Here is a 25,391-nt window from a genome sequence, read left to right as displayed (position 1 = left end):
CATGCAATAATCACAGGTAATTACTAGAGATGTTATCCGTATTTTGCCTTCATATTTCTTCAAAGTACATTTAATTAAATTACTGTAATTTTTGCTTAGTGTAGTGACTGGAGTGGAAATGATCCAATGACGTCTGAGTCCCTTACATGCACCCTTGGGAGGGAGATTAGTCCATATAAAGCTGATGCTGACCATAAATACAGGAGCCCCCTGCCTGTTTCACATAACACTCTGGGGAGACTTGCATGTCATACAATGCAGTAAGAATCTTGCTGTGTGTTTTCTCTTGAATCACTCACTGCTCAACCTTACTTCTGCATGCCAACTGCGAGCACCTGTAACCTTCAGCAAGAATCAAGATACAGATACTGCAAACATACCTTACCAAATCAGCTCAAGGTTTGTCCTTTGCTTGATTTTTCCCTTCGTTTTATTTTATTTCCCTTCTGTTCATTTCTTATTCTTTTCTTATTTCTAAATTTGTATTAACTTTGTGTGGAATTTATTTACAAATGGGGTTTCAGAATTTACTAAAAGGTTATCTTCATTCACATAACAATAATTTGGCTGTATTATGTAAAAGGTTTAAAAAATGTTATAATAATGTCACTATTATGGTTGGTACTATTTGTGCACATGGATTAAGACAAACAATGAAGATGGGAAGTGCTGTCCTTATTTTGAACACCCTTATTTATGTTTTAGTATCAATCTGATGTGTTCTCTAGAATCATACTGCAAATAAATTCTTATAACTTAAAAATATATTTTATAACTTAAAAAAAGTTCTTTATAAGAAGAACTTTTTTATGTTTATTGATATAGTTTGATACATATTTTGATATATTGCGAGTGTGATGTATGTAAGGGAAAAGTAACTAATAACAGCTTACATATATATATATTCAGATTGGTCATCTAAATATTTATACAAATAATTATTCTTACACAACGTTTTTTTTTTCTGATTACCTGAACACAAATTTCAGCGTTTCAATTGTCAATAGCACCAGTCATCCATTATTTCATCAGTAGATTACATAAATCATCACAAAGCGATACAGATTTTAGGGGAATGTGAGCACATATTTGTTATAGGTAAACGTGTTCCCTGACACAAAAGATAGGCAATAGCAGTGACTGCTTAAAGTCTATGCTGTGATATATTTAAAGGGTATCTAAACCCAAAAACAAAAATATCATGGTGGCTGCATTCGTTCTCTTTTTCAGGTTTTTACCTTTTGATTCTGCAGGTAATGGCGCTTTTGTCATAGGGTGACAATGCTCACTGACTGTTCTGTATCTTCAGAAAAGATAGTCAACATGTGTGAACTGTTTCATAGTTCTTTCTTAGAAGTCTGTTTATAAAGCAGTAACTCTGGCATTAAACAAATTATTTTCTGGTGGAGAATTTTCCAGGTTTGTGTTTTTAATGGCAGTAAATAGTTCAACAGAGAATGTTTTGGTAAATGTGAGTCATTGATATATAACAAGATCCTTGTAATGCAGGATGTGTTATGTAGCATCAAACATTCAGTACTACAATTCCGATACCATATTAAATTCCTTAACTACCAAGTCCGCTGCTAGACAAATTGTGTTTATCTTGACCTAAACTTGCTTGTATTGAAATGTAAATAGAAGTATACCTTCATTGAACTAGCCATTTTTATGTATATTTTTATATAGATGCAAAAGTGTACAAGTCTCCTTCTGGTATCTTTAATACTGTGTGCCACAATTTCACAGACATTTGGATTAGTTTTATCAGTAAGTACATTTTCTTCCCATTTATATGTATGCATACATAGTTTACTAAATTAGTAACTTGAGTGATTGGAATGTACAGTTTTAACTTGTTAAAACTATCATTGTCTAGGCAAAAAAATGTTTTTTTAATTCTTCTTGCTTACATATACATAATTCAGAATGTTCACTCAGTAATCCTGTGTCCAATAAGTTAGAGCTAGAAAGAGTAAAAGAAAGTTGGTTCTCTACAACAATGTAAATTTTACTTATAGTGACCAATTATATTTAATACTTTTTATAACTGTCCAAAAAAATGAACTAAATTAACAATATGAGCAAGATTTCTGACTAATATTTCATGTGAATACATTATTTGACTATAGTTGTGAAATTGTTATGATTTCAACATGGTAAAATGGCTGTGAATGGTCAATATTTTTAGTACACCAAAGACCAAACATATTGATGAGATATATTGAAAAATCATACATTTTTCTGGTTTATTTTTTTTTTTTTTTAGGGTAAAGAAAAGCGTGGCTGGACATTGAACAGTGCAGGGTATCTTTTAGGACCACGTAAGTAATTTAACTAGTTTTATATAATGCATATTAAAGTGGTTTTCGTATGTATTTAATATGCACTTAATAAATAACATATATATACAAATTATAAAGTGCACTTTATAAGAGATACTAAAACATGTTTAGACTTGCACATACAGTGAAGGTATATATAGGAGAGTAATAAAACGTATAGTCATTGTTAGACCCAGCCATAACTGATACACTTGTAGGTCTTACCAATGAGATTTAGACCTAGCAACACATCCAAAAGATATGACTATACACACTTAAGGCCACATAAAAAAAAATACTATTTGATTCCAATCTAAAAATCTAAAATATACCTGCAAAATAGATCGTTCATTGATTAGGTATAACATTTCTTAATCTGTCTCTCAGACTGCTGTGTGAAGGTATTTACTGATTACAAGATATGGTAAAGTACACATGACTTCATACAGGTAATGGTTTTTATCACCTGATCCAGGGAGGTGTAGGGGAAAGATATTTACAAAAATTAGGCCTTTATTTACCCTTTACATTTTGGTGTTCAGGGTAAGCTTTGTAAATAATGGAGGTAAATTGTCAATATCAAAACTGATTACAAATCTTTTGATTCCTTTAAGGTCTCCAGTGTTGAGATCTGTTTTTCTTAGGTATGCCACAGCCAGTGTCCCAGTCGTTGCTTGGAAAAAAAAAAGTGTAGAAGGTAACAGGAGCTAGGAGATAGGCTAAAGGTGAATAAGGTCACTTAAAAGCTAATGTAGGTGGGGAAGGAACCAGAACTGTGGGATAAACAAGATGCCATTAGAGCCTCAAAGAGCCTTAAGAAAAGACTGACCTGATCAATTAGATGATACCCCTTTCTAGACACTGCCTTTAATGCATTGCATTAACAAAGAAATATTTGCAATAAAGCAACACCAGGCATGGAACTCCAAATGGACAGCAGTTGCTGTTGGTGCACCTAGAGCTGTAGTGCACTGGCCCCTAATCTTTACTGTACGCTGTACGGTTTCAAAAGACAGAAAAAGATGGGTAGGCAAGTTTGGAAAAAAATGGTGTTTTGAGTGTTCTTTTAAATGAGCAGAAAGTAGGAACAAGCCAAAAAGGATGAGGGAGGCTCTAGAAAAGTCTTGGATCCGTGCGTGTGGTTAAGGTTAATAATGAGGTAGTCCGTTGTAGGTCATCAGGGGAGCAGAGAGAGTGGCTGGGGAGTATTTTTTTAACCAGGTCAGAAAGGTAAGTAGGACAAGAACTGTGGAGGGATTTGAAGGCAAAGCACAGGAGCTTGAATTTGATTTGAAGGTGAAATGGAAGCCAGTTAAGAGAACTGCAAAGAGATGCAGCAGAAGAGGAGCAGTGGGAAGGATGGATGAGTCTGGCTGCAGCATTCATAGTAGATTGTAAAGGAGAGAGTCGGGTTAGTGGAATACCAGAAAGGAGGATACTACAGTAGTCCAGACGAATGAAAAGAGTGTGTACAAGGAGTTGGTGGTCTCTGGGGACAGGTAAGGGGAAGATTTTGGAGATGTTGCGTAGGTGAATATGGGGGTAAATGAGAGGTCAGAATCAAGGGTAATAACGGTGTTTGTTAACAGTTAAGAATATGTCAGGGGGAGATTTGGAATTTGAGGGGGGGGGGGAGATAAGTTCTGTTTTATCCAGGTTGAGTTTCAAGAATCGGCCAGACATCCACGATTAGATGGCTGACAGGCAGCATGAGACCTTTTCCAGGACTGAAGGAGACAAGTCAGGGGTGGACAGATAGGTTTGAGTGTCATAGAAAAGAGAACTGGTCCAAGGACTGACCCTTGGGGAACACCAACAGGGAAGAGTGGGAGAGGAGGAATTACCATTGAAACTTGAAAGGAGCGGTCGGACAGATAGGAAGCAAACCAAGAAAGAGCAGTGTCACAGGAAGGGGGTGATCAACAGTGTCAAAAGTGGAGGAGGGAAAAGTTGCCTTGAGACTTAGCTCTGATGAGGTAATCGGCTACTTTAGTAAGGGCTGTTTCAGTGGAATTGGCAGCTCGAAAAACAGACTGGTGAGGGTCAAGGAGAGAGTTGGTGCTCAGGTAATTGGTGAGTCTTTTGTAGACAAGGCACTCAAGAAGTTTGGAAACATATGGGAGAAGAGAGATAGGACAGTAGCAAGAAGGTAGGGAGGGATCTAGTAAGGGTTTCCTCAGGATAAGGAGAATTATGTCATGTTTGAAAGTGGAGGGGTATATACCAGTAGAAAGGGAGAGGTTGAAAAGTTCAATTAGGGCGAGGGCCAGAGTGGAGGAATGGTCACCGAGTTATTCAGAGGAAATTGGGTCAAGCAAACGGGTACTAGATGGAGATGATGAGAGAAGAGAGGAGACTTGAGCCACAGTAACAGGGCTGAGGGAGGCCAGTGATGACTTACAGGTGGAAGGGGTAGATATGGTTGGACTGGCCTGGTGAGCACAGATATCATGTTGATTTTGTCAATTTTCTCTAAAGTAGGTGGCAATGTCTTGGGCAGAGAGGGTTGTTGTGTGGGGTTTGTGTGGTTTGGAAGCTTGGGAGGAAATGACAGCAGAGAAGTAATTTTGCTTGGTGACAGTGAGCTCAGTGTTAATGCTTTGTAGTTTGCGCTCAGCTGCACAAACAGTCTTTTGTAGCTGTTTGGTGTGATTGTTGTGCCAGAGACAGGGGTTAGAAGGATGGAGGTAGCGGAAGGTGGCAGGGGCAACTTTATTCAGAGCCTGAGAGTGTGTGGTTGAACCGAGTGGCAGCTTTATTCAGGGTTGTGATTTTAGAGAGGGTGGGGGTTAGGGATGTAAAGCAGTTTGGGAATAGGTTGTGGTCAAGGTTAAGAATCTCTCTGCCATTGACCAGGTCTGGGATGTGGCAAAGGGGGGCAAGAGTTCAATAGGTTGGTTCAGAAAGAGCAAATGGCATGTTGTCAAGGAGGGTGAGGTTGCAGAGTTTGGGAAAAAAAACAGGTCAAAAGTGTGTCCAGCGATGTGTTTGGGGCTGTTTATGTTTTGTGTGAGTCCAAAGAAGGAGATAATGGAGAGAAGTTTGGCTGAGGAGGATGGTTGGGCTCATTCACAGCAACATTAAAGTCACAGAGGATGAGGGTGGGCAGGTCATGGGAAAGAATATGTGGGAGCCAAGAGGCAAAGTTATGGAAAATGAGGGGTAAGGGGCTCAAAAGACAGAGTGGACTTCAAAAAGAGGTGAAAATGAGAAACAGCTGGGTAGGAAGGACTCCGTATGTACAGTTAGGTGAGAGAATGAGACCCACAACACCCCCTACTCTGTTGTCAGATCTAGGGGTATGTGTAAAGAGCAGGAAAGCACAGTTTTAGTGAGACAGGAAGTTCAGAGATTTAGAAAGGAGAAGGTTGTGAATAGAGGTTCATTTATTGTCAGCAGATCTGGCATTCCATAAACTGCCAGAGAAAGGGGGTAGGAACTTATGGGGATAAGTTTAGGAGAGGGAGTATCTTGCTGACAGTGTAGGAAAGAGTGAGGCTGTGGGGGGACCAGGATTGAGAGATGTCACCAGAAATTAACAGTAGAGAAAAAAGGTGAAGGAGTACAGAGACGAGGTATCAGACTGGGGAGGAGAGAAAAAAAAAAGCAGCAAAGGGAGTTCAGGGTGAATAATCCATTTTAACAGATAATTGAGAACCATATGAGTACAAAAAACAAAGTGGCAAACAGTCCATGAGCGTAGGTCCTGTAATGTGACAAAAATTTACTGCTACTTGTGTATGAATTCGAATGTGACCTTGCTTGAGAATGTGCAAGATACAAATGTGACCATCTGTCGACCACGTCTATGCATTTCCACTAGAATTCATTTTTGGATCAATATAGCGTAATACCTTTCATCTGTCAGTGCTCCCATTACCCAGCAGAAATGGAATAGATAAAAAAAAAATTCTACTTCCTACCTATTTGCTATAGCAAAACTGTACCACTGAGAAATCTCACTGCATGTGAAATAAGTATCTTAGAATTGTAAATTATCAGAACCATTAACATTACATTGAAGAGAGTGAACAATTGCATATGACAGAACAGTTATGTCTGAAATCGGGAGACTTATCCTTAGAATAAAAATTGGGAGACTGACATTTCTCAATATTCGGGTGGTTAAAAATGTCAAGGTTACAAAAACTTCATTTTAAATCTGAGATGTAATGAGAGAATTAAAAAGGTGGTAATTGCTGATCTTCTAAAACTGTTTGCTGGCTCAAAGGGTCAGATTTACTGTTGCATATGCACATATGTTGTTGCATTATTACACTTTCATATAAGATGAAGCATTTACATTTTGGCACTTACAATATTACATTTATTGGTAGCATGAAAGTGTAATACCTGATACAGTTTGAGCTCCCTGTTTTTGTTACTCACATCTTGGATACACACACTACAAATGCTCACTTATGTAACACTATAGATTTAATGTTATTTTTTTTTAATAGACTTATACTGAGAAATTAGTAAATCCACCATTGCTAAGCTCATCATAAAAAATGCCAATTGCCTGCGAGTAATTTTTGGTGTTTTTTTGTTTTTTTTTGTTTCAGCATTGTAGTGACACCCTTGGAACAAACATGCAGATAACTATTAATGAGCTGAACAACTGAGTTGCATATTCATTCTGGGTCACTAATTCAAAAAATAAAGACAGTATACCTGTTGATCCAGTGAACATCCCATTGCCTCACAGGATCAGGAAGGAATTTTGTCCTTGTTGGGGCAAAATAAACCAGGGTTATTTTTTGCCTTCCTCTGGATCAACTATGTCTATAGGTAGTGTTAGTTGAATAGCTCACTATTGGATTCGCCAGGTATTCGCTCGAATAGACCAAAGTTATTCGGGTAATTGAACGTTGATTTCGAACTTTATTAAAGTCAATGGGGGAAAAATTTGGGTTGTTTTTTGGGACTGGGTAAAGCTTCTACAGCCTATAAAGACATTTAAAAAGACATGTCAAGAATCACCCAGCTCTGCACAACACTGTACAAGTAATAAAACATAGGAAAGGCTTTTTTATGTTGCTGGCAAAGCCATTTTATAGGGCGGTCAAGGGAACATGCCAGATTTTATACAGGCCTCCGAGTAGAGGCAGAGAGGGCCCCGATGGGGTTTCTCCAGTCCAAAAATTAGCCACCAGGTTTCACCCTCCTGTTACAAGCCATACACAGGCTTAAGAGTAGAGGCAGAGGGCCCTGAGGGGTGTGTTTCAGTCCAAAAATGTACCAGTTACACAGCTCTGTTACAAGTTTAGGCCTCACAGGTAACTGAAATCTCGAGCTGGGTGTAATGCATCATCAATGTCTAGATAGAAGTCTGTAATATATTTTTTGCGAGTGGAGTACTGACAGGCAGGAGCAGGAGGAGTAGGCGGTGGGCTCTAAAACAGAGTGTGGATGGCATTGTTACTCCTCCTGCTCTTACTGCTGCCACCTGCCCACTGCCCAGTACTTAGCTCTAGATGCCAGACTAGACTCAAGCTCAACGCGGTCTTCTTTCCCCCCGACTCTGCCAAGCCCGTGGTTTCGCTAGATAGTAGGTAGGGACAGATTGGAATCTCATTCATCCATTCATGTCTCCAATAGCTACAGCTTCTACACTGTCCATATAGATGATGGCCTCAACCTCTAATGCCGTCCTTGATCCGTCTTAGGGCCCAACGCCGCCTCCTCCTGCTATTGCTGCTGCCGCCTGCCCAGTACCCAGCTCTAGATGCCAGTTACCAATGCCGTCCAGACGTCGTCTCAGAGCCCACCGCCACCTCTTCCTGCTGTTCCTGCTGCACACCCCAGGCTTGAGCAATATGAGCCATCAGGATGCAGGTATGGTCCAATGGGCCAGCTGATTCGAATGGGTCGCATCTTTAACCCTGGAGCGCAGCTCGAAGTGGAAGTGCATGTCAATCACATCCAATTTGTGCAAATCTGCCAGAGTGGCACTGTAGAAATTCCCTTCTATGATGTCCCAGCGCACATTAGGAATTGGGCACTTTTCTAGCTTTGAATCCAACAGACATGGCCATGTTCCATATCACTAGACATTCAGGGCTCAGCACCTCGGTTAGCCGAATAAACAGGTGGTCCAAGTTGGTTTTGTACATTTCCAGTGATTGGTCATGATACCTGATAACATCCTATATACACGAGTTGATGATGACAACGTTGGGCTGAGGTCCCTGTTTGAAGTCCACCACCACGCTCTCTGTGTACTCTGAATAGACACGGGTCAGGAAATAGAACCGTACAAGGTGGTGGTCAGTTCTGTACTGACACACTTTGCGGCAAGTTATTCCATTGTGCATTTCACCATTCAAATGAGCATTTCATGTGCATTCAAATGACCTCTCACCCTTCCTTTTGAGCTGGTTCTCAGAAACTCATCATTCTGCAGTATTTTCACAAGATCTTTGTAGACGGATCTTTGAATGGAGTCTCCCAGGATGGCCACATACCTGTTGTGGAGAAGTCTCCGGAAGTCTGCAGAACTGAATAACTTCATGGCTCAATGTGGTCATCCAGGACATACCAGTGTCTCCCATCTCATTCCCCCGACATACACAGAGGGTCTGCTGTCCCACTTCTCAGTTCCAGGGTAACATACACAGAAAATCAGTCGGAAGCATGGTACCGATGGATGAAGCAGCAGACGTGGCCTTCTACGTTCAATCACAAATTTCAGATTACATACTTCGGGGTGTCATTAAAGATGCACTACACCCAGCATTAGATGCCAGTTACTAATGCTGTCCACATTCCGTCTCAGGGCCTACTATCTAGAGAAACCACATGAAAAGGAACGGGCTTGGCTGAATCAACAGGGAAAAAAGACCCTGTTGAGCTTGAGTCTAATCAGGCATCTAGAGCTGGGTACAGGGCAGTGGGCAGGCAGCAGCAGGAGGAGTAGGCGGTGGGCCCTGAGAAGTGTGGATGGCATTGTAATTGGCATCCAGAGCTGGGTACTGGGAGGAGGCGGTGGGCCCTGAGACGGAGCAAGGATGTCATTAGTGGTTGAGGCCATCACCTATATGGACAGTATGGAAGCTGTGGCAATAGAAGACATTGCTGTGTAGGGGACTGCCTTTTTCTATCTGCTAGCTGTAACTTTGTAAAATGCTGCATGGACAGCATTGGTAACTGGCATCTACAGCTGGGTACTGGGCAGTCAGCAGCATTAACAGCATGAGTAGGAAGAGTTAGACCCTGAGACGTAGTGTGGATGGCTTTAGTAACTGGCATCAAGTTGGCTACAGGCAAGCAGTACCAGCAGGAGGAGTAGGTGGTGGGCCCTTAGATGTAGTGTGGACAGTATTAGTAACTGGCATTTAGAGCTGGGTACTGGGCAGGCAGCAGCAGTAACAGCATGAGGAGGAGGAGGTAAGCCCTGAGACGCATCAAGAACAGCATTAAATGATGCCATCACCTATACGGACAGTGTATTAGTGGAATTAGTAACTGCCCATTGGGTACTGGGCAGGCAGGGGGAGGAGGAGGTAGGCTCTTAGATAAAGTGTGGACGGCATTTTTAACTGGAATCTAGAGCTGGGTACTGGCCTGGGCAGGCGGCAGCAGTAAAAGCAGGAGGAGGAGGCGGTGGGCTCTTAGACAAAGTGTGAATGGCATTTGTGGTTGAGGCCATCACCTATATGGACAGTGTAGAAGCTGTAGCTATTGAAGACATGAATGGATGAACGAGATTCACACTGTCCATACCTACTATCTCGTGAAACCACATGAAAGGCAATAGGCTTGGCCGAATCAGCGGGGAAATGCAGAAATTTTTCTGGATTCGTGGATATATAGCAATTGCTATCACAGTTAAAAAAAAACAAAAAAAAAAAACAGATATTTAAGAGAAATACAGAAATTTTTGTGGGTTTTAGGATAGATACCAAGTGCCATCAGAATTAAATATTTGTATTTTTTTGGAGAGAAATACAGAAATTTGTATGGCTTTGTGGTTATATAACAAAGTGGGATCAGGATAAAATATCTGTATTTTTTTAGAGAAATTTTTATGGCCTTTCGGATAAGATACCAAGTGCTATCAGAATTAAATATCTGTATTTTTTTTTTTTTTTTTTTTTAGAGAAATACATACATTTTTATGGCTTTGGGAACATATAGCAAAGTGGCATCAGAATAAAATATCTGTATTTTTTGAGAGAAATACAGAAATTTTTATGGCCTTTTTGGATAGATACCAAGTGCTATCGGAATTAAATACCTGTATTTTTTATCAATAAATATAGAAATTTTATTGGCTTTTGTGATAGATTGCAAGAGGTGGATCATAAATTATTCTGTAAAAAATTTCTGTATTTATGGATAAAAAATACAGATATTTCATTCTGATAGCACTTGATATCTATTCAGAAGGACAGAAAAATTCTGCATTTCTCTACAAAAAATAGATATTTAATTCTGATAACTCTTCCAATCACCAAAGCCATACAAATTTCTCTAATTTTCTAAAAAAAACAGATGTTTTATTCTGATACCACTTGCTATCTATCCAAAAGGCCAGAAAAATGTCTGTATTTCTCTACAAAAAATACAGATATTTAATTATCAATCATAGCTCTGTTATAACTGATATAGACCCCAAAGTAGATGGAGGCCGAGGGCCCTGAGGGAGGTCCTCAGTAAAAAAAATTAGCTGGTTACACAGCTCCATTGCTAGTTATAGGCCTCAGACAGAGTAGAGGTAGATGGCCACGAGGGGGAGGAGTACAAGGAGAAGTGCTTTTCTCATTAAGGTGTCAGCAGGCCGTAAAGCAGTTGCCGACTAATCGGTTCACTCTGCAGAGGGGGTGTTGAAGTCATTGCCAATCCAAGCCTTATTTATTTTAATAAGAGTGATTTGGTCGACATTGTCTGCAGAGAGGCGAATGCGCTTGTCACTCACTATGCCCCCAGCTGCACTGAACTCTCTTTCAGATAACACACTTGCGGCTGGGCAGGCAAGGATCTGAATGGCATGTTCTGCCAACCCTGGCCACTTGTCAAGCTTGTATACCCAGTAGCCCAGTGGGTCCTGGCTTTGCAGGTTGCAGATGTCCCATGTAGAACTCAGGTATTCTTGCACCATGACTGAGTAGCGCTGCTGACTGTCATTGGCAATTGCTGCACGACTGGCCGCTTGCGTCTGATAAAAAAAAAGCCTGCATAGTTTGGCTTGGATTACCTCTACTGCTGCTGCCACCCATGCTGCTTAAGGTAGTTGTTTGGCTCCCATGGCTGGTGGAACTGCTGTAGGGATCCCTATTGCTGCTGGCAGACATAAAGGCTGAGCACCCTTACAAGCAATTCTTGGTAGTGCTGCATTTTAGGTCCCCTGTATTGGGGCAAGATGAGTTGTTGTATCTCAGGCTTGTAACGTGGATCAAGTAATGTAGAAATCCAATAGTCATCAGTCTTTGTTTTTATGTGTTGTATGCGTGGATCTTTGGCTATGCACTCCTGCATGAAGGCTGTCATGTTTCTCAAAGTTCCCACAGCTGAGGTAATTCTGGACCCACACTCCTGTGGGTCGAACAGCAGCACAAGGTTGTCCTCCTCCGCCTGGTCTTGCCATCCACGGAACATGCCGCTTTGTGCTTCGAAGGATGCCATGTACCCTCCATATCCTCCTCTGCCCTTTCTCCCATGCCTGCAATGTCCTCCTCATCCTGGATTTGCGGTGCACTATGCCTAGTAGGCATGCATGTCTGAGATGATGTTTGAAATGTCATCTCTTGCTGCACCGTCCGCTCTGTGTCGTGTCTGAGATCCACCATCATCTGTTCCAACAGGCATATGATGGGGATGGTGTCACTGACACAGGCCTGATCCCTGCTGATCATCCTGGTCCCCTCTTCAAAAGATGACAATACAGTGCACAAGTCCTTAATTTGCAGCCACTCCGCAGGGCTGAAGTAAGGTAATGTAGGTATACGTTTGAAATGAACAGACTCTGCCACGTAATTCGCCAATGCTTTCTGTTGTTCAGCCAGCCTCAATGTGTGGCCACATCACAAATTAACCAGTGTACTGGCAGATTGAGATTTCGCTGTACATCGACCAATCTGGCACTGGCTGTGTACGACTGGTGGAAATGCGCTGACAACTTTCTGGCCTTCAGCAACAGCGGCTGGAGGCCTGGGTAATTCCTAAAATAGCGCTGTACTATTAGGTTCATGACGTGAGCCAGGCAAAGTACATGTGTGAGTTTCCCTCGGAGCAGGGCTGCCAGCAGATTGACCCCGTTGTCATACACCACCTTCTCTCCTGGCTGGAGTTTGTGCGGAGTTAGCCATATGTCCTCCTGCTCTCGCAGGGCACTTAGAATGGTTGCGCACGTGTGGCTGAGGGAACCAAGGTGGAAGTGGAGGTCGAGGAGGGGATTGCATGGTGATGTGCTCTGGGCGGAGGTAGGTATGCAGGCTTTGCTGCTTCTTCTCCTGCTGCCACCAAAGTTAACCAGTGAGCTGTGTTGGAAAAATATCTTCCCTCTCCATGCTTGCTTGACCAACTCGGTTGTGCACCTTGCCAGAAACTAAGTGCTCCAGGGCCACGGAAAACACAATCGGCTGTGCAATTGCCGCATTGATTATAGCTTTGTTTTGGGGTCATTTGAGCCATATTTCCTCTTGCGCTTCAGCATCTGGGGGATGGAAGGTTGGATGCTGCTAATGCTAACCACATAAAGATTGGATGATGGGGTAGAAGGTGTGGGAAATGGCAATGATGCCTGGTCTTGACTGCTAGCAATGTGACAAACAGCAGCCGATCTGCGTTGGAGCTCCTGCTTACCACTGGTGGAGCATGAAAATGGTAATGCTCAGCTACATGCCCCACTCAAATTGCTGGCAGCAGCACAGGTAACATTGGTGGCAGAAGAAGGAAAGGCAGCAGAGGAAGATCTAGCAGTTTGAGCTTGGGCGCACAGAGCTCTGTGCTTTGACCAGGTGTTACCGGGTGGTGCTTTTTAAATGTGTGCAACTTGTTCCAAGTTTGTTTGGGTTTTTGCCTTGTTTCAAGTGCTGAGCACACAGCTTGCAGATGACTACAGTGTTGTCATCATTATGCCCACACGGGCAAATGCCCACACTGCATCAAATGCCCACACGGGCAAATATCGAACTGGGTCAAAAGGTGCTCTGGAGCTGGTGCCCGTGGTAGCGGTCCGCGGTTGTTGAGGCACAGCTGTGGTGACAGCTTTGGACGACTATGACTTGCCTCACTGGTACGTGAAGACTGCAGAGTGTGGGCAGCTTTTACCCTCTTCCTCTCTCTCCCTCTTTGAGGGCACTCTACAACCTCCTCCTCCTCTTCTTCCTCCTCCTCCTCTTCCTGCCTATGATGATCTCCTTGTTCGCCCCATGTCAATGACATCAAGGACATCATCATCAGAAGAGACAGTTTCCCTGTATGTGCCGAGGAAGGAAGCAGTGGCCTTTTGGAGCTAGTTTGAATTGGCTCAACTGGCTCAGAGTCTTGGGGTGAAAAGTAAGTGGGGAGGAAAGCCTGTGAACTGACTCTCTTCATCAGATGACTGAAACAACTAAGCATCTTCAAGGAATGCTTGTAGCTCAACCTCTCCAACCCCTCAGTGGGACTCCTCTACGTTTTGCTGTACACGAGACTTTCCAGCCGAGGAGGAAGATGTAGGAGGAACAGGTGTATCATGATTATATCATATATATTATTATATAATATATAATATATTATATATTATTATATAATATATTATATAATATATATATAATATATTAATATATATATATGATTATATATATATTATATATGTATCATGATTATACTTATGCTTTGCCTGCCACCCCTGCCAAAGCTGCTCCTTCCTCTTTGGCTAGACATAGTACACATTTTTGTGTGGCTTCACACCCTGCAAAATACTTTGGAGCTAATATGCTTCACAAAGTGTACATTTTTACAGTAAGTGAATTTTTTTATTTGGAGGGGGGGGTTGACACCAAAAATGCAAATGCGCTGTGTACGTTGTTTGCGGCACTTTCCTTCAGCAGTGACGCTTGTAATATGCAGCACTGTATCCTGCAGTATACACTTCATCTGTCTGACTGTCTCTCAGTACAAGTGTGATAGTGTGCACGCTGTCAGGGAGGGTACCCTGGCTCAGTCAGTGTGTTACATCAAAGCCTATCTATCTATCAGTGAAACACTCTACCTGAGTACAGTATATTTCAGGACTGCACCAATACAGTACAATCCAACTATCTATGTGACTAAGTAAAGCACTTTTTTTTTTTTTTTTTACTTTGACAAAGCAAGCCAAGCAGCATAGGGAGGTTGTGATGCTAGCAAATCTGTCAGAAGTGGTAAATGCAGGCACGCCCTGGCCTTATATAGGCCAATGGCTGCCTGTGGGGCATACAGTGACAGACAGCCAATCGGCTGCCTGCCACATTAAAGATGGAGGAGAGCATCCCTGCTCTTATTGGAGGGCCCTAGGCATTATGGGAGGGTCCAATTCGCGGCTTCGAATTCAGCAAAATTTGGGTCGGGTCGACCCGAATTCGAACAGCCATATTCTGGTCGAACATTAGGACATCCCGAATTTAAACAACAACAACACTATCTATGGAGTTTTTACCTGGGATCTGTTGATCTCTTTTACAAATATCAAAGTATAAGGCAGAACATAACATTAATTATTTAATGCAGGATAAAAATAAGTACTGAAAAGTATTAAACAATCACATGTTTATGAAAACTGTAAGGAATTCACATTAGTTGGGTCCAGAAGCATATAATAAACTACAGCATCAGCAAATCTGGTATTTATTTCTACCTTTTGTGAGTTTCCATTTTTTCAATCAGGCTTACGGCATGATCTGAAAAGAATGTACACGTCAATTGTAGATCAATGTCTCAAACTGTTTTGTACATGGAAACAACCAGCTTTTCCATGGTGGGCCAGTAGTGCAAGACTATGCATTTCTCTCAGTACAGGTTTTCACAAGCTTTAGCAATGTGTATAGCTAACTTTTAGCAATTGCAGAACTCTCAGAAAGCCTTGTTGAATCATCCAAGTCTTTTGCTTCCAAAGTCAATTTTGCGTTTTTTTCCCCCCACATATGCAGTTAGAATGCCTTTTAAGAAACATTCTGTAATTTGGAACTGAAGATTTCTCGAAATGCTTCAACAAAACTGTGAGAAGCTTGTTGATTGCTTTACAAATGTTTTGCAAAAAAAGTGCTCATCTACTAGCTGAAGCCTGTACAAAATCAAAAATTGGGATATTTAAGAACTAGGTAAGAAAAACAAAAGACCAATCAGAAAGTATGAAACGGTTTCCTAAATGAATACGTCAAATATGGAAAGTATTTTTTTTTTTTTTTTTTTTAGAATAGGTCAGTTCAAAACTTAAGAATATTTTGTGGATTGTGTTACTTTCCCTATATTTCAATAAAAGGGTTTCCCACCCAATTCAATAAAGCATGTGCATAAAATGAGAAACCACCATTAGCCAGGACAGCTCCTGCTCACTTTCCATACTACCCCTAATATGATAGGATTTTGTTTCTCTACAAATGATTCAGTACAAAATGTAACTGTATGATTTATACCCTTGTGCCAGTTTATTTAAGTTAATTTAATCTCTTGCAGTGATTCTGTGAGCTCGTTTTTATTAAATAGATCAAAGTGGAATATTGTGGGTCTGATTCTGCCAGATGTCAGCTTGGTTAGAGTGGCTAATGGCCGCCATCCTTTATTTCAGGTCGTATTGATCAGCTTTTACTGATTAAGGAAATTCCCATTGAAATGGGGAGAGAAGAGTCACCAGGGGAATGTAAGTAGGTTAGGAGAGGGCAGACCCGGCTTACTAATTTAAATTAGAATTAAGCATGAAATTGTAAATAAACTGATTGGAAATATCTAAAATGTTTGATAAATATGATGAAATAAACAACTATAAAGCAGTCTTTAAAGGTGCATTAATAGATTGGGAAATCATTAAGGGCCGTTTGAAATCTGCACACAACAGTAACGCATGCATTGACCCACACATTACCACAATGTGCAGATACACACTAAGCAATGGAGTGTTGCACTAAGTCAATGCACCTGTGTTTTCACACACCCCAACTCATGCCAACTTACTGTAGTGTGGAGCGTTAAAGGAAAAAAAAAAACCCTTTTAACTTCTAAATTAATTCAACCTATTCATTTTAACTGGCTGCCTTAATCCAGGCATAAGGAATGTTTGTGAACGTTCAATAATACACTGCAAAATAGTAATTGGGCCCTTAGCATCTTACCTGACGGACATTTTGATTTATTACAAAATACTTTACATTATGCTTTTAAAATTTGGACGGATTTTTCAAAGACCCCTAGCTATTGGAGCACAATTACTGTTTATATAGGCATTAGCATAGGTCATTTATTTATTCATACTACTTGAAATAAAAACAAAAATTAAGCTTAACTTTACTGCTGCATGTGTTCCTATTTGGTAGTTTATTATTTCCTGCCCAACTGTAAAAATAAAAAGTAAGGACATTTTTCCCACTACCCATATACTTGTGTGTCAGTCAGTGCAGTAAATTAGGGGAGATCCCCATAGAAGACAGACCATCAACAAACATCTTCTAGCACAGTGAAGAAAGCCTTTGAAACTTGTCAGATTATACTGTTGTGTCTAACAAGGAAGCTTTCCCTCAATTTTGTTACAGGCGATTTGTGCCAGCATAGAACAGAAAGAAGGGGAAAAAAATCTTCTCTGGGGACACATGGCACATTAACATTCTGAGAGAACAATGTCCTCAAGGATACACAGGAGCATTGTTATGATGGTTATTGTCCCTCTCTGCTTTATGTTTCCCTTTTGTGCCATTAGATCTGCAAATCTAACCGTACCTACAAACCACAGTGGTGAGTTATAGAATGTGACCTTATATTGTATGGCACAAACCAAGTTATTCTCTGATTGAGCTGACATTTGTGACACTATCATAGAAAAATACTAATAATGCCATTTAGTAACAGTTTCCAAATGTTCAAATAGTCTTATTAAGCAGACTAACCATAACACCATAGACAGACCCGCTAGCCTTTATAGGCAGACCCTGTTGGTATAATACAGCTAAAAAGTTTCTGTAGTGGATATAGGGTTTGCTTATCAGGCAGATCCTCTAGAATTCACAGACAAACACTATCATAGGAAGACCCCCTAGCCATGATAGGCAAATGCTATATTCACTACAGACAGACCTTTCCACCTCCCTTGGTCGACCCCTATAGTCTTTGGTGGAACAGAAATGTTTTTACAGATCTTAAAACCATAATAGACAGACACTTTAGGCATTGTAGACAGATCTCATAGCCTAGATAGGAAAACCCTCTAGCTATATCCTCTTTCAATGAAATGTAAACACTATATCCATCATACACCCTTTTTTTTAAAATGTATTTTTATTGAAGATTTTCAATAAATGATAAATGTGAAACAAACCACATAAACAAAAAAGAATCACAAGGCGGAAAATAAACAACCATCAATTCTATTATAAGGTAGTTTACAAAAGTCAAAACCTTTACAACATAGACATCCAGTCATAGAGAAGAATTCACATTCAAAAAATTACATTGATAAATCAAATGTAACAAGTTTTCCTTTATTAACTACTCCTGGTCCTACATTCTTTACTTTATTAACTACTCCTACATTCCTCCTGCCTTGCACAAAAAAAACACATGGAGAGAAGTGCAAGATGCACACAAAATGTAGGGAAGAACAAGACACAAAACAATTTAAGCGTACCTATACTAACAAAATCAACTTGGTTATATATACCCAAAGTTATAATCATCTGAATATTTTTTTCCAGCTTGCTTTTACCTTTAAACATCAAAAATGAGTTCTGGTCACACCCCCAGGTCTCTCCACTGCCTAGGCGGTGAGGTGCAATCTGGGAAATGCCATCCGTGGTGGGAGTGTTTCTAATCCACTCCCACTGCCCTAATAATGCAAATTTGCCTGGGACTCTCATGTCACTGGAGTGCAACTGATTGGTCAGCAGCTACTGAGCGTGTGAGCCCTGTGCAGAGGGAGGGGGAGTGGGTGGAAGAGAAGGTTAGGAGAGGAAGAGAACATGAACTTGTCAGTCATAAGCGGGCCACTTGCATGGATACAAGCTGACCCAGCCAATGCCACCAGGGAAGACTGACATTTTAGCGCAAGTATGTAAGAATACATTAAGAATTAAAAGACTAGTTTTTGAGTATAATTCCTCTTGAAGTAAAAGAGATGGTTTCTACACTTGCTCAGCTATATCAGAGCTGCATGCGGAGATCTAGCTGCATGCAAGATCTATTCAGGATTGTGCAGAGTAGTAATGGTCCCACTCAGACCATATCGCCTCATGTTTATCTAGAAAGTCATTTATCCTAGCTGTGAGTAATTCCATTAGCCAGATGTCTTGTATATGCTTGTGAAGATCTAATTCCTTTGGAGGAGCCGTTATTTTGAACATATTTTTGCTGTATAGGTGCACCAGGAACTTGTAGGTGCTTGATATGATTTGCAAATTTCCTGTGTGATTCGTCCACTCAAAATTTCCTCCCACTTCTGCATATACGGGTGGGAAACCTGTTCTTTTACCGCAGCAAGAAACAGTTTATATCTATTAGTGTTTGTCTAAAGAGCGTCTATCCTAAAGCCATAATAGGCAAACCCTATACTAACAAGCAGACCCTTTAGCCATCAAGGCAAACCCTCAATCTACCACAGACAGATTCTCTAGCCATCAGACGTACCCTCTTTTTCTTCAACGCAACATTTTTAGGAAGCAGAAAGCAAACAAAAAGGAGGTACTTTCAGGTACAGAAAGAAGAAAGTAACTTCCACGGGGGTGGTACTGAACTAAACAACCAAACAGGGTAGCTGGTAAATTCTGAATCAAAGGTTCACAGGTAAGATTAAACACCTAGGAGGGGGTGATTAAAGGGGATAATTTAAGAGTTACATTTTATATCTGTTTTACCTAGTTTAATTGTTGAAAAATATTTCACTGGGTGATAAGACGAAAAGGCTACTCCGAGCTCACCACAATTTCAGTATACCTTACCCTTATACATTCAGACTTGGTGAATAAATCAGTTAGGACGCACAGTGTAAATACATAATAGTACATATATCATAGTATATTACAGGTTATTATTTTCATCTTCTCTACTGGGCTCATTTATTGCACATAAAACATCTTGTTTATTCTTTCCCAAAATATGCAATGCACCTTTTATAAGTTTCTTTATGATCATGTATATTCATATATCCTTTGTTCAATCTATGATCTAGCATACAATGCATGTTTCACTATTGTAATTACACCACATCCTTATTACAATTCACTGTTTTGTACTGCGCAAGGAAGGCAAATGACAACCTCTCCTATTAATTTAATTTACCAGATGCAATAGATAATCATAGATCATTTAATGACAAACATGGATTAGCTGGAAAACGTGAGCTACAGCCGGAAGAGGATATAAAGTCAGGTAATATTTACTGTAATTATAAATGCATTGAACAGAGCTGCTAAACAACCTTTATGAAATAGTAATAACATCCATTGAGTGTAGCATTTCTGTGTATTTTCATTGCCAGAATATATGTGGGGATGATATATTTCCATATTTCTTAGGCAAACCTGCTAGCCATTTATAAATCCTAAAGGTTAAATTTGACCTTTCGGTATATTGCAAGTCTACAGAAGTAAATTTCAAGCATTTTTTAAGAAAATACCATTTACCTTTAGAAAGCTGAAAGATCATAAAAACCCTATATGAACAGTCATCTCAGATGACAAAAATCTAGTGTTTGTATATGATCTAGATTAGAAGTTTGGTTCTAATGGACAGTTGTGAAGGGAGGAGGTTACCAAATGTTAGCTGCCTCCTGCACCTATGTCTGTGTTTGTAGGCAATTCTTCATAGTGGAGTTGTCTTTATGAACCAACAAATGGTGTTACCTAAGAAAAAAAATGCAACCCATCGCTATAAATGAGGGGAATGGGAACATTTATAAAGCATGGGCAAAATGACAACATGTGATTGTTAGGGTATCAGCCACCTTGTAACTGCAGCCTTTAAATGGTCATAAAGGTCAGAACTAAAGATAATTTTGCAGAATTATTCCAGTATCTGTGTTTCCTCATTTTTTCCTGGCTGTTGAGTGGCCACTTTCTTTAGTTTTAGGCTGATTTTAACGTATATATGGTAACTGTAACCCAAACAAATAACTTATTCCTGTAATTCATATTGGCTTTTTAGCAAATACATTTGATTAGCTTATTTGAGATCTAAAAATATTTGCAATGATTATTGGTAATTATAACTCTGCACCCTTACCATATATTTTACTAAAATACATCATTGTAGTACATGTAAACAAAAAACTCATACTTACTGGAGCCATAAGTGCAGATGATTGCTGCTTACAAATGCCTGTGTAAATAAAAGACTGGAATATAAATATTTAACCTTAGCTTGACCTTTCTTCAAGAGGGCAAACATAACAGTATTTAGGCATTTAAGACAAACAAAACTGAACTGCAAAGAAATCACCAAAGAATATATATAAGAGCTGTTGGATTTTTATTCCTCTTCATTGTGTTTTTAAAATGGGACTCCAGCTGAGCAGTTTACTACTATAAAAACTAAAACAATTGACCAATTGAGTCATCACATCATCATTCCCCTAAATACTATCAATACCATTATATAGTACATATATTGTACAAATGTATGTAAATTTTTGCAGTCTCATTCCCAAATATCACCATAAAAATGATTTGAACATATTGTCCATTGTTGTAGTCACTTATATTATTTTAAATGTATTAGATTTATGCTCCTATAAGAGAACAGCAATATATATTTATATTTTTGAATAGAATAATCAATAAATACAACTGAACTTCATTGTTCAACAAGGCAGATGTTACTGCTACATCCTAATTCAATTTTTCATCTTCTTGTGTCACCTCTCTAATTACACCCCAATATCCTAGCCCAGCTTTGACAATTCCAGGGTCACCACTGTGACTCTTCAGTTTCTAGAAAAATTAGTTTCATAATAACTGCACCTTTAGTTCAGGTAAATTTATATTGTAGACTCTCCATAAATGTATTTGAGAGACAAAGCACACTTTTGCTTATAGGAACTGTTGGAACAAAGTGAAGTGATATATACATACTACATATTTACTACTTATGTTTATTGTAATATATCTGTATTTTTAGGAAATTTTTATAGAATCTTGTCTGATGATAATGCTCTGCGCACACTGGTTGAATTTTTAACTTATTTACATCTTAAAGGTAAGAACTTTCTATCCACTACTATCCATTATTTGATAGGTAAATGAAATTATTAGGTAAATGAAATATAGAAAATATGGATATGTATCAAACTGTATTCACAAAATTCAGGTATGTTAACACAAAAATTAAGATGCAACATATAGAAGTGGAAAGGCAAATTGTCATCCACTTAGAGCATTCAGAGATTCAGCTTACATTTTTTATAGCGTTTAATAAGTACAAACATAACATAAACACAGTGCACACAAACACAGAAAAATAAAGACTAATCAAACAGCAATAACAGAACAATAGCAAACTGTGAAATTGTACTTAAGTAGAGTTGGTTTGCCTTGGTCCAGGTTGCTGTATCAAGTCCAAGCTATTAGTCAGTCACTAGGCTCCCTGCAGTGCTCAATATGTCAGTACTGTTGTTCTTAGCGAAAAGATGGTATCAGTGAGAGCTCCCTCTGCTAAGCTTACATGGCTTTTTCTATGCCAACCACAGAGGTAGTACTAATAAGACAATGCAATGACAGCAGGGTGGGGGCTGTCTGAAGGGCTGTGTCCACATGGATTATGATGCTCTGTGGACACTACCAAAACGACCTTGTTCTAACAATTATTAATATTTGCATAAGTACAGGTTTTATGAAAAGCCAACCCCCAGATTAATAATCAACACAATATATGGAGTTCACAGAAACCTAACCAGGCATTTCTAAGACTTATAGTTCACCAGCGCAGGCTAAATATGGTCTCCACGCCATAACAATTTGGCTACAAATCAGCCAACTACTACTTTATACAGAACAGTACAGTGGAAATATAAAGATTATTGTTAATTGGGTCCTGAATACAGCTCAAGTGTTTAATCAGGGGCCACTCTACAAGCATTACCTGAATTTTATAACACCTAGTGACACAAAACTCCAACTTTTTTAATGTGTGGTGTAAACTAGAGGGTTTGGAAGGATGCTGGTTGTCAGAGAAAGAAAAATCTGATATGGGGAAATGTAAGACCCTGGTCTGTTATACTTTCAAACAAAGACCCTTACATGGGACTCATCATTTTATTTAGGGGAAACCCCACAATAATGTTGTCCCCAATATTACAACTTCACATGGAAGGGGACAATGACAGGAACATTTTCTTTTAGTAAGAGAAGGTTGAGGATATACATTTAGATATAGTACAAGAAGAATCTGAGTTCGGTTTCAAAATGATTGGGTTTAAGGGAGAATGAACAGTAACAGATGTAAAATCTTCCAGTTGGTACAGGCTACGGTGACTGCTTTTAAACATTAAATTTATTTTAGAATAAACATCTGATGCTAAGAGTTTGGTCTTTATATTCTGTACATTGCCATTGTTAGTCCTACCCTAATTTATTTACTAATTTACATGTGAATGTATTCTTATTTTTAGAGTCTGGAGCACTGGATAACTTATCCTCACCAATGTCCTCAGAAGAAGCAACCCAGTCATGAAAAAAAAATTCTTTGTATTTGACTGAATAATGCCAATTCCAATAAATGTTTCAACTAATGTTCATACAATTTAAATTATACATATATAAACAATACTACAGTGTATTTTTGCTTAAGTAAAACTAAGCTACAATAAAAAAGTAACAGCTGCTGTTGAATTTTTTTCATATACAAACATTAATCAAATCTAATATTTATGTGGCTAAACAACAAGCACACAAACGTTGGTTAAACCCTGACAACCTGGAGTGCAGAAATGCAAAACAATCAAACAATGAAGCCAGCAATATTAAAAAAAATAAAAAAAAGTAAAATGTGAAGCAGCTGATCCTCAAAATGCCATTGCCAGCCTAGTACATTTTTTCCGCTTTTTTTGCCCCCAAATACTGTATACTTTTAGCAAGGTCTATGTGGAAATGGAGCACAGTTATCTGTTATCTGCTTTAGGCAGACTGCAGTTTACAGTGTATGTATATTATTAGAATGTATTGCTATCCCCAAAATAGCCACCTATTTAATCCTGGATCCTTTCCAATGGGGTGACTTGCAGAAACTCACAGAACTGTTTTTTTGAAGTTTTATTTTGACACACAAAAAGAAAAGAGGGTAAGGGTAGCAGAGTATTACAGAACACTGTTCAATTTCATCCATCAAAATATTGTTCTGAACATATTTAACATCTACATTCTAACTCAAAAGAAGGATTATCACCAAATCAGAGTGACCTCACCCTAAAGTCCCGATCTTAGAGCTCCTACAGGATCCTATACATAGGGAGTAAGCGTTATGCTTCAGAGGCTTCCAGGGCCAACTAGATGCATGTCAGCATGCCATGGTTCCAGAGAATCTTGCAAACTCCATTTTCCCTGAGCCTTTGTGGCCCGAATAGCCCAAAGGACACAAGATTTCTCAAATTTTCTCAAAACACTAGAAAGCTACCTGGCCAAAAAGCCCTGAAAACATTAGTCCTAAATACTTAAAGTGACCATACCACACAAAAGGGTTGCAGGAAATACATTTCCAGGGACAACATTGCCACCAGAATAGGAAGTGACAAAGAAACTTCAGTGGCGACACAGTCTACCAAAGTAAACTATGTCCAAACATGAGATATAAGTACATAAAAGGGTCCATTCACAGCATGGTTACTATTATCTATTAGATTTTTTTCTGCATTCTGCATTCTTTTAAAGCAATACATTATCATAGTAAATACCATGATCAATTATTGTTAAAATATTTGAAATGTAGAGGGACACTGACTACATTATAGGGGATTTCAGATTATCTGATGGTTCATAGCTCACTGTACCCCAAACCAATTTTTTAGTATTTAGTATTTACACTACTTGTTAAGATATCCAGTTCTGCAGTAAATTTTGCAGCATGTATCATTTTTGAAACAAAACTTCATGAAGTTTCATAAACTGTATATCCCCAAAATGATGGATGAACACCATATGGTACTGTTTTCCCATCATGTTATCACTTTAACATCACCCTTTCTCTGAAAATACTATTGAACTCTGCTTACAAGACATCAATCTGATTTAGGAAATACGACAGCTCCAGGAAATCATCATCACAGTGTCCCTGGTAAAATAAAAAAAATAAAAAAAGTAGGTATAAATTTATGTGTATTAGAAGACCATGGGCAGAGAGTAGTGTTCCATTGTACAGCAGGTAGTTCCCCAACTAATTCACAAACAATACAGAAAATAAAGTCACCTACTAGCATCCTGGAACAAAGTCATCAGCTCTGGAAATGTGATACACGTATTTAGGCAATAATAATGTGTCAGATTGGAACATGTTCAATTGGAACATTTTTAAAGTTTACTAAACCCAGAATGCACCAGACCTGGGGAAGTTCACCCATCTCTAACCAGGGGAGAATCAATTGTTGAAATATAGAAAATGTACGGGAATATGCAGTCCCATGTTTATTCTCTTTTGAATAATTCCATCTTCTCATGCAAAGATATGATGCAGCGTTTCAATCTAAGCACACATTTGCCTGTCACATTGCATATGAGACACCATTACTCTGCTTTAGAAACACAGTGATTACTATAGGTCAGCTCATTTTCAGCATCATTCCAGTTCACATTATAAGAACCAAATCTGAATCATCATTGCTTAGGCTGATGTGTGTGGGAGACCTTCCTTTTTATATTTGTCATTGTTTAGTTGTTGAATTAAAATTGAGGCACAAGGGTAATCACTCTTAAAATT

General features: G+C 39.3%; 1 protein-coding gene across 2 annotated transcripts; it reads left to right on the top strand.

The window, feature by feature from the left end:
- Positions 1 to 218: 218 nt before the first annotated feature.
- On the top strand, positions 219 to 23,305 carry LOC140337568 (galanin peptides-like). 2 transcript variants are annotated; one of them, XM_072421262.1, is made up of 7 exons: positions 219 to 399; positions 1,690 to 1,770; positions 2,270 to 2,324; positions 16,078 to 16,149; positions 19,773 to 19,859; positions 21,606 to 21,683; positions 23,095 to 23,305. In XM_072421262.1, the coding sequence occupies exons 1-7, from the start codon at positions 319 to 321 to the stop codon at positions 23,154 to 23,156; spliced, it is 516 nt and encodes a 171-aa protein (XP_072277363.1). In that variant the 5' UTR covers positions 219 to 318; the 3' UTR covers positions 23,157 to 23,305. The 2 variants fall into 2 exon arrangements, with proteins under 2 accessions (XP_072277363.1, XP_072277364.1); XM_072421263.1 differs by lacking the exon at positions 16,078 to 16,149.
- The last annotated feature ends 2,086 nt before the right edge of the window (positions 23,306 to 25,391 follow it).

Source organism: Pyxicephalus adspersus, chromosome 9, assembly GCF_032062135.1.
Source record: "Pyxicephalus adspersus chromosome 9, UCB_Pads_2.0, whole genome shotgun sequence".
NCBI classification, from domain to species: Eukaryota; Metazoa; Chordata; class Amphibia; order Anura; family Pyxicephalidae; genus Pyxicephalus; species Pyxicephalus adspersus.
This window is presented reverse-complemented; position numbering and strand designations above follow the sequence as displayed.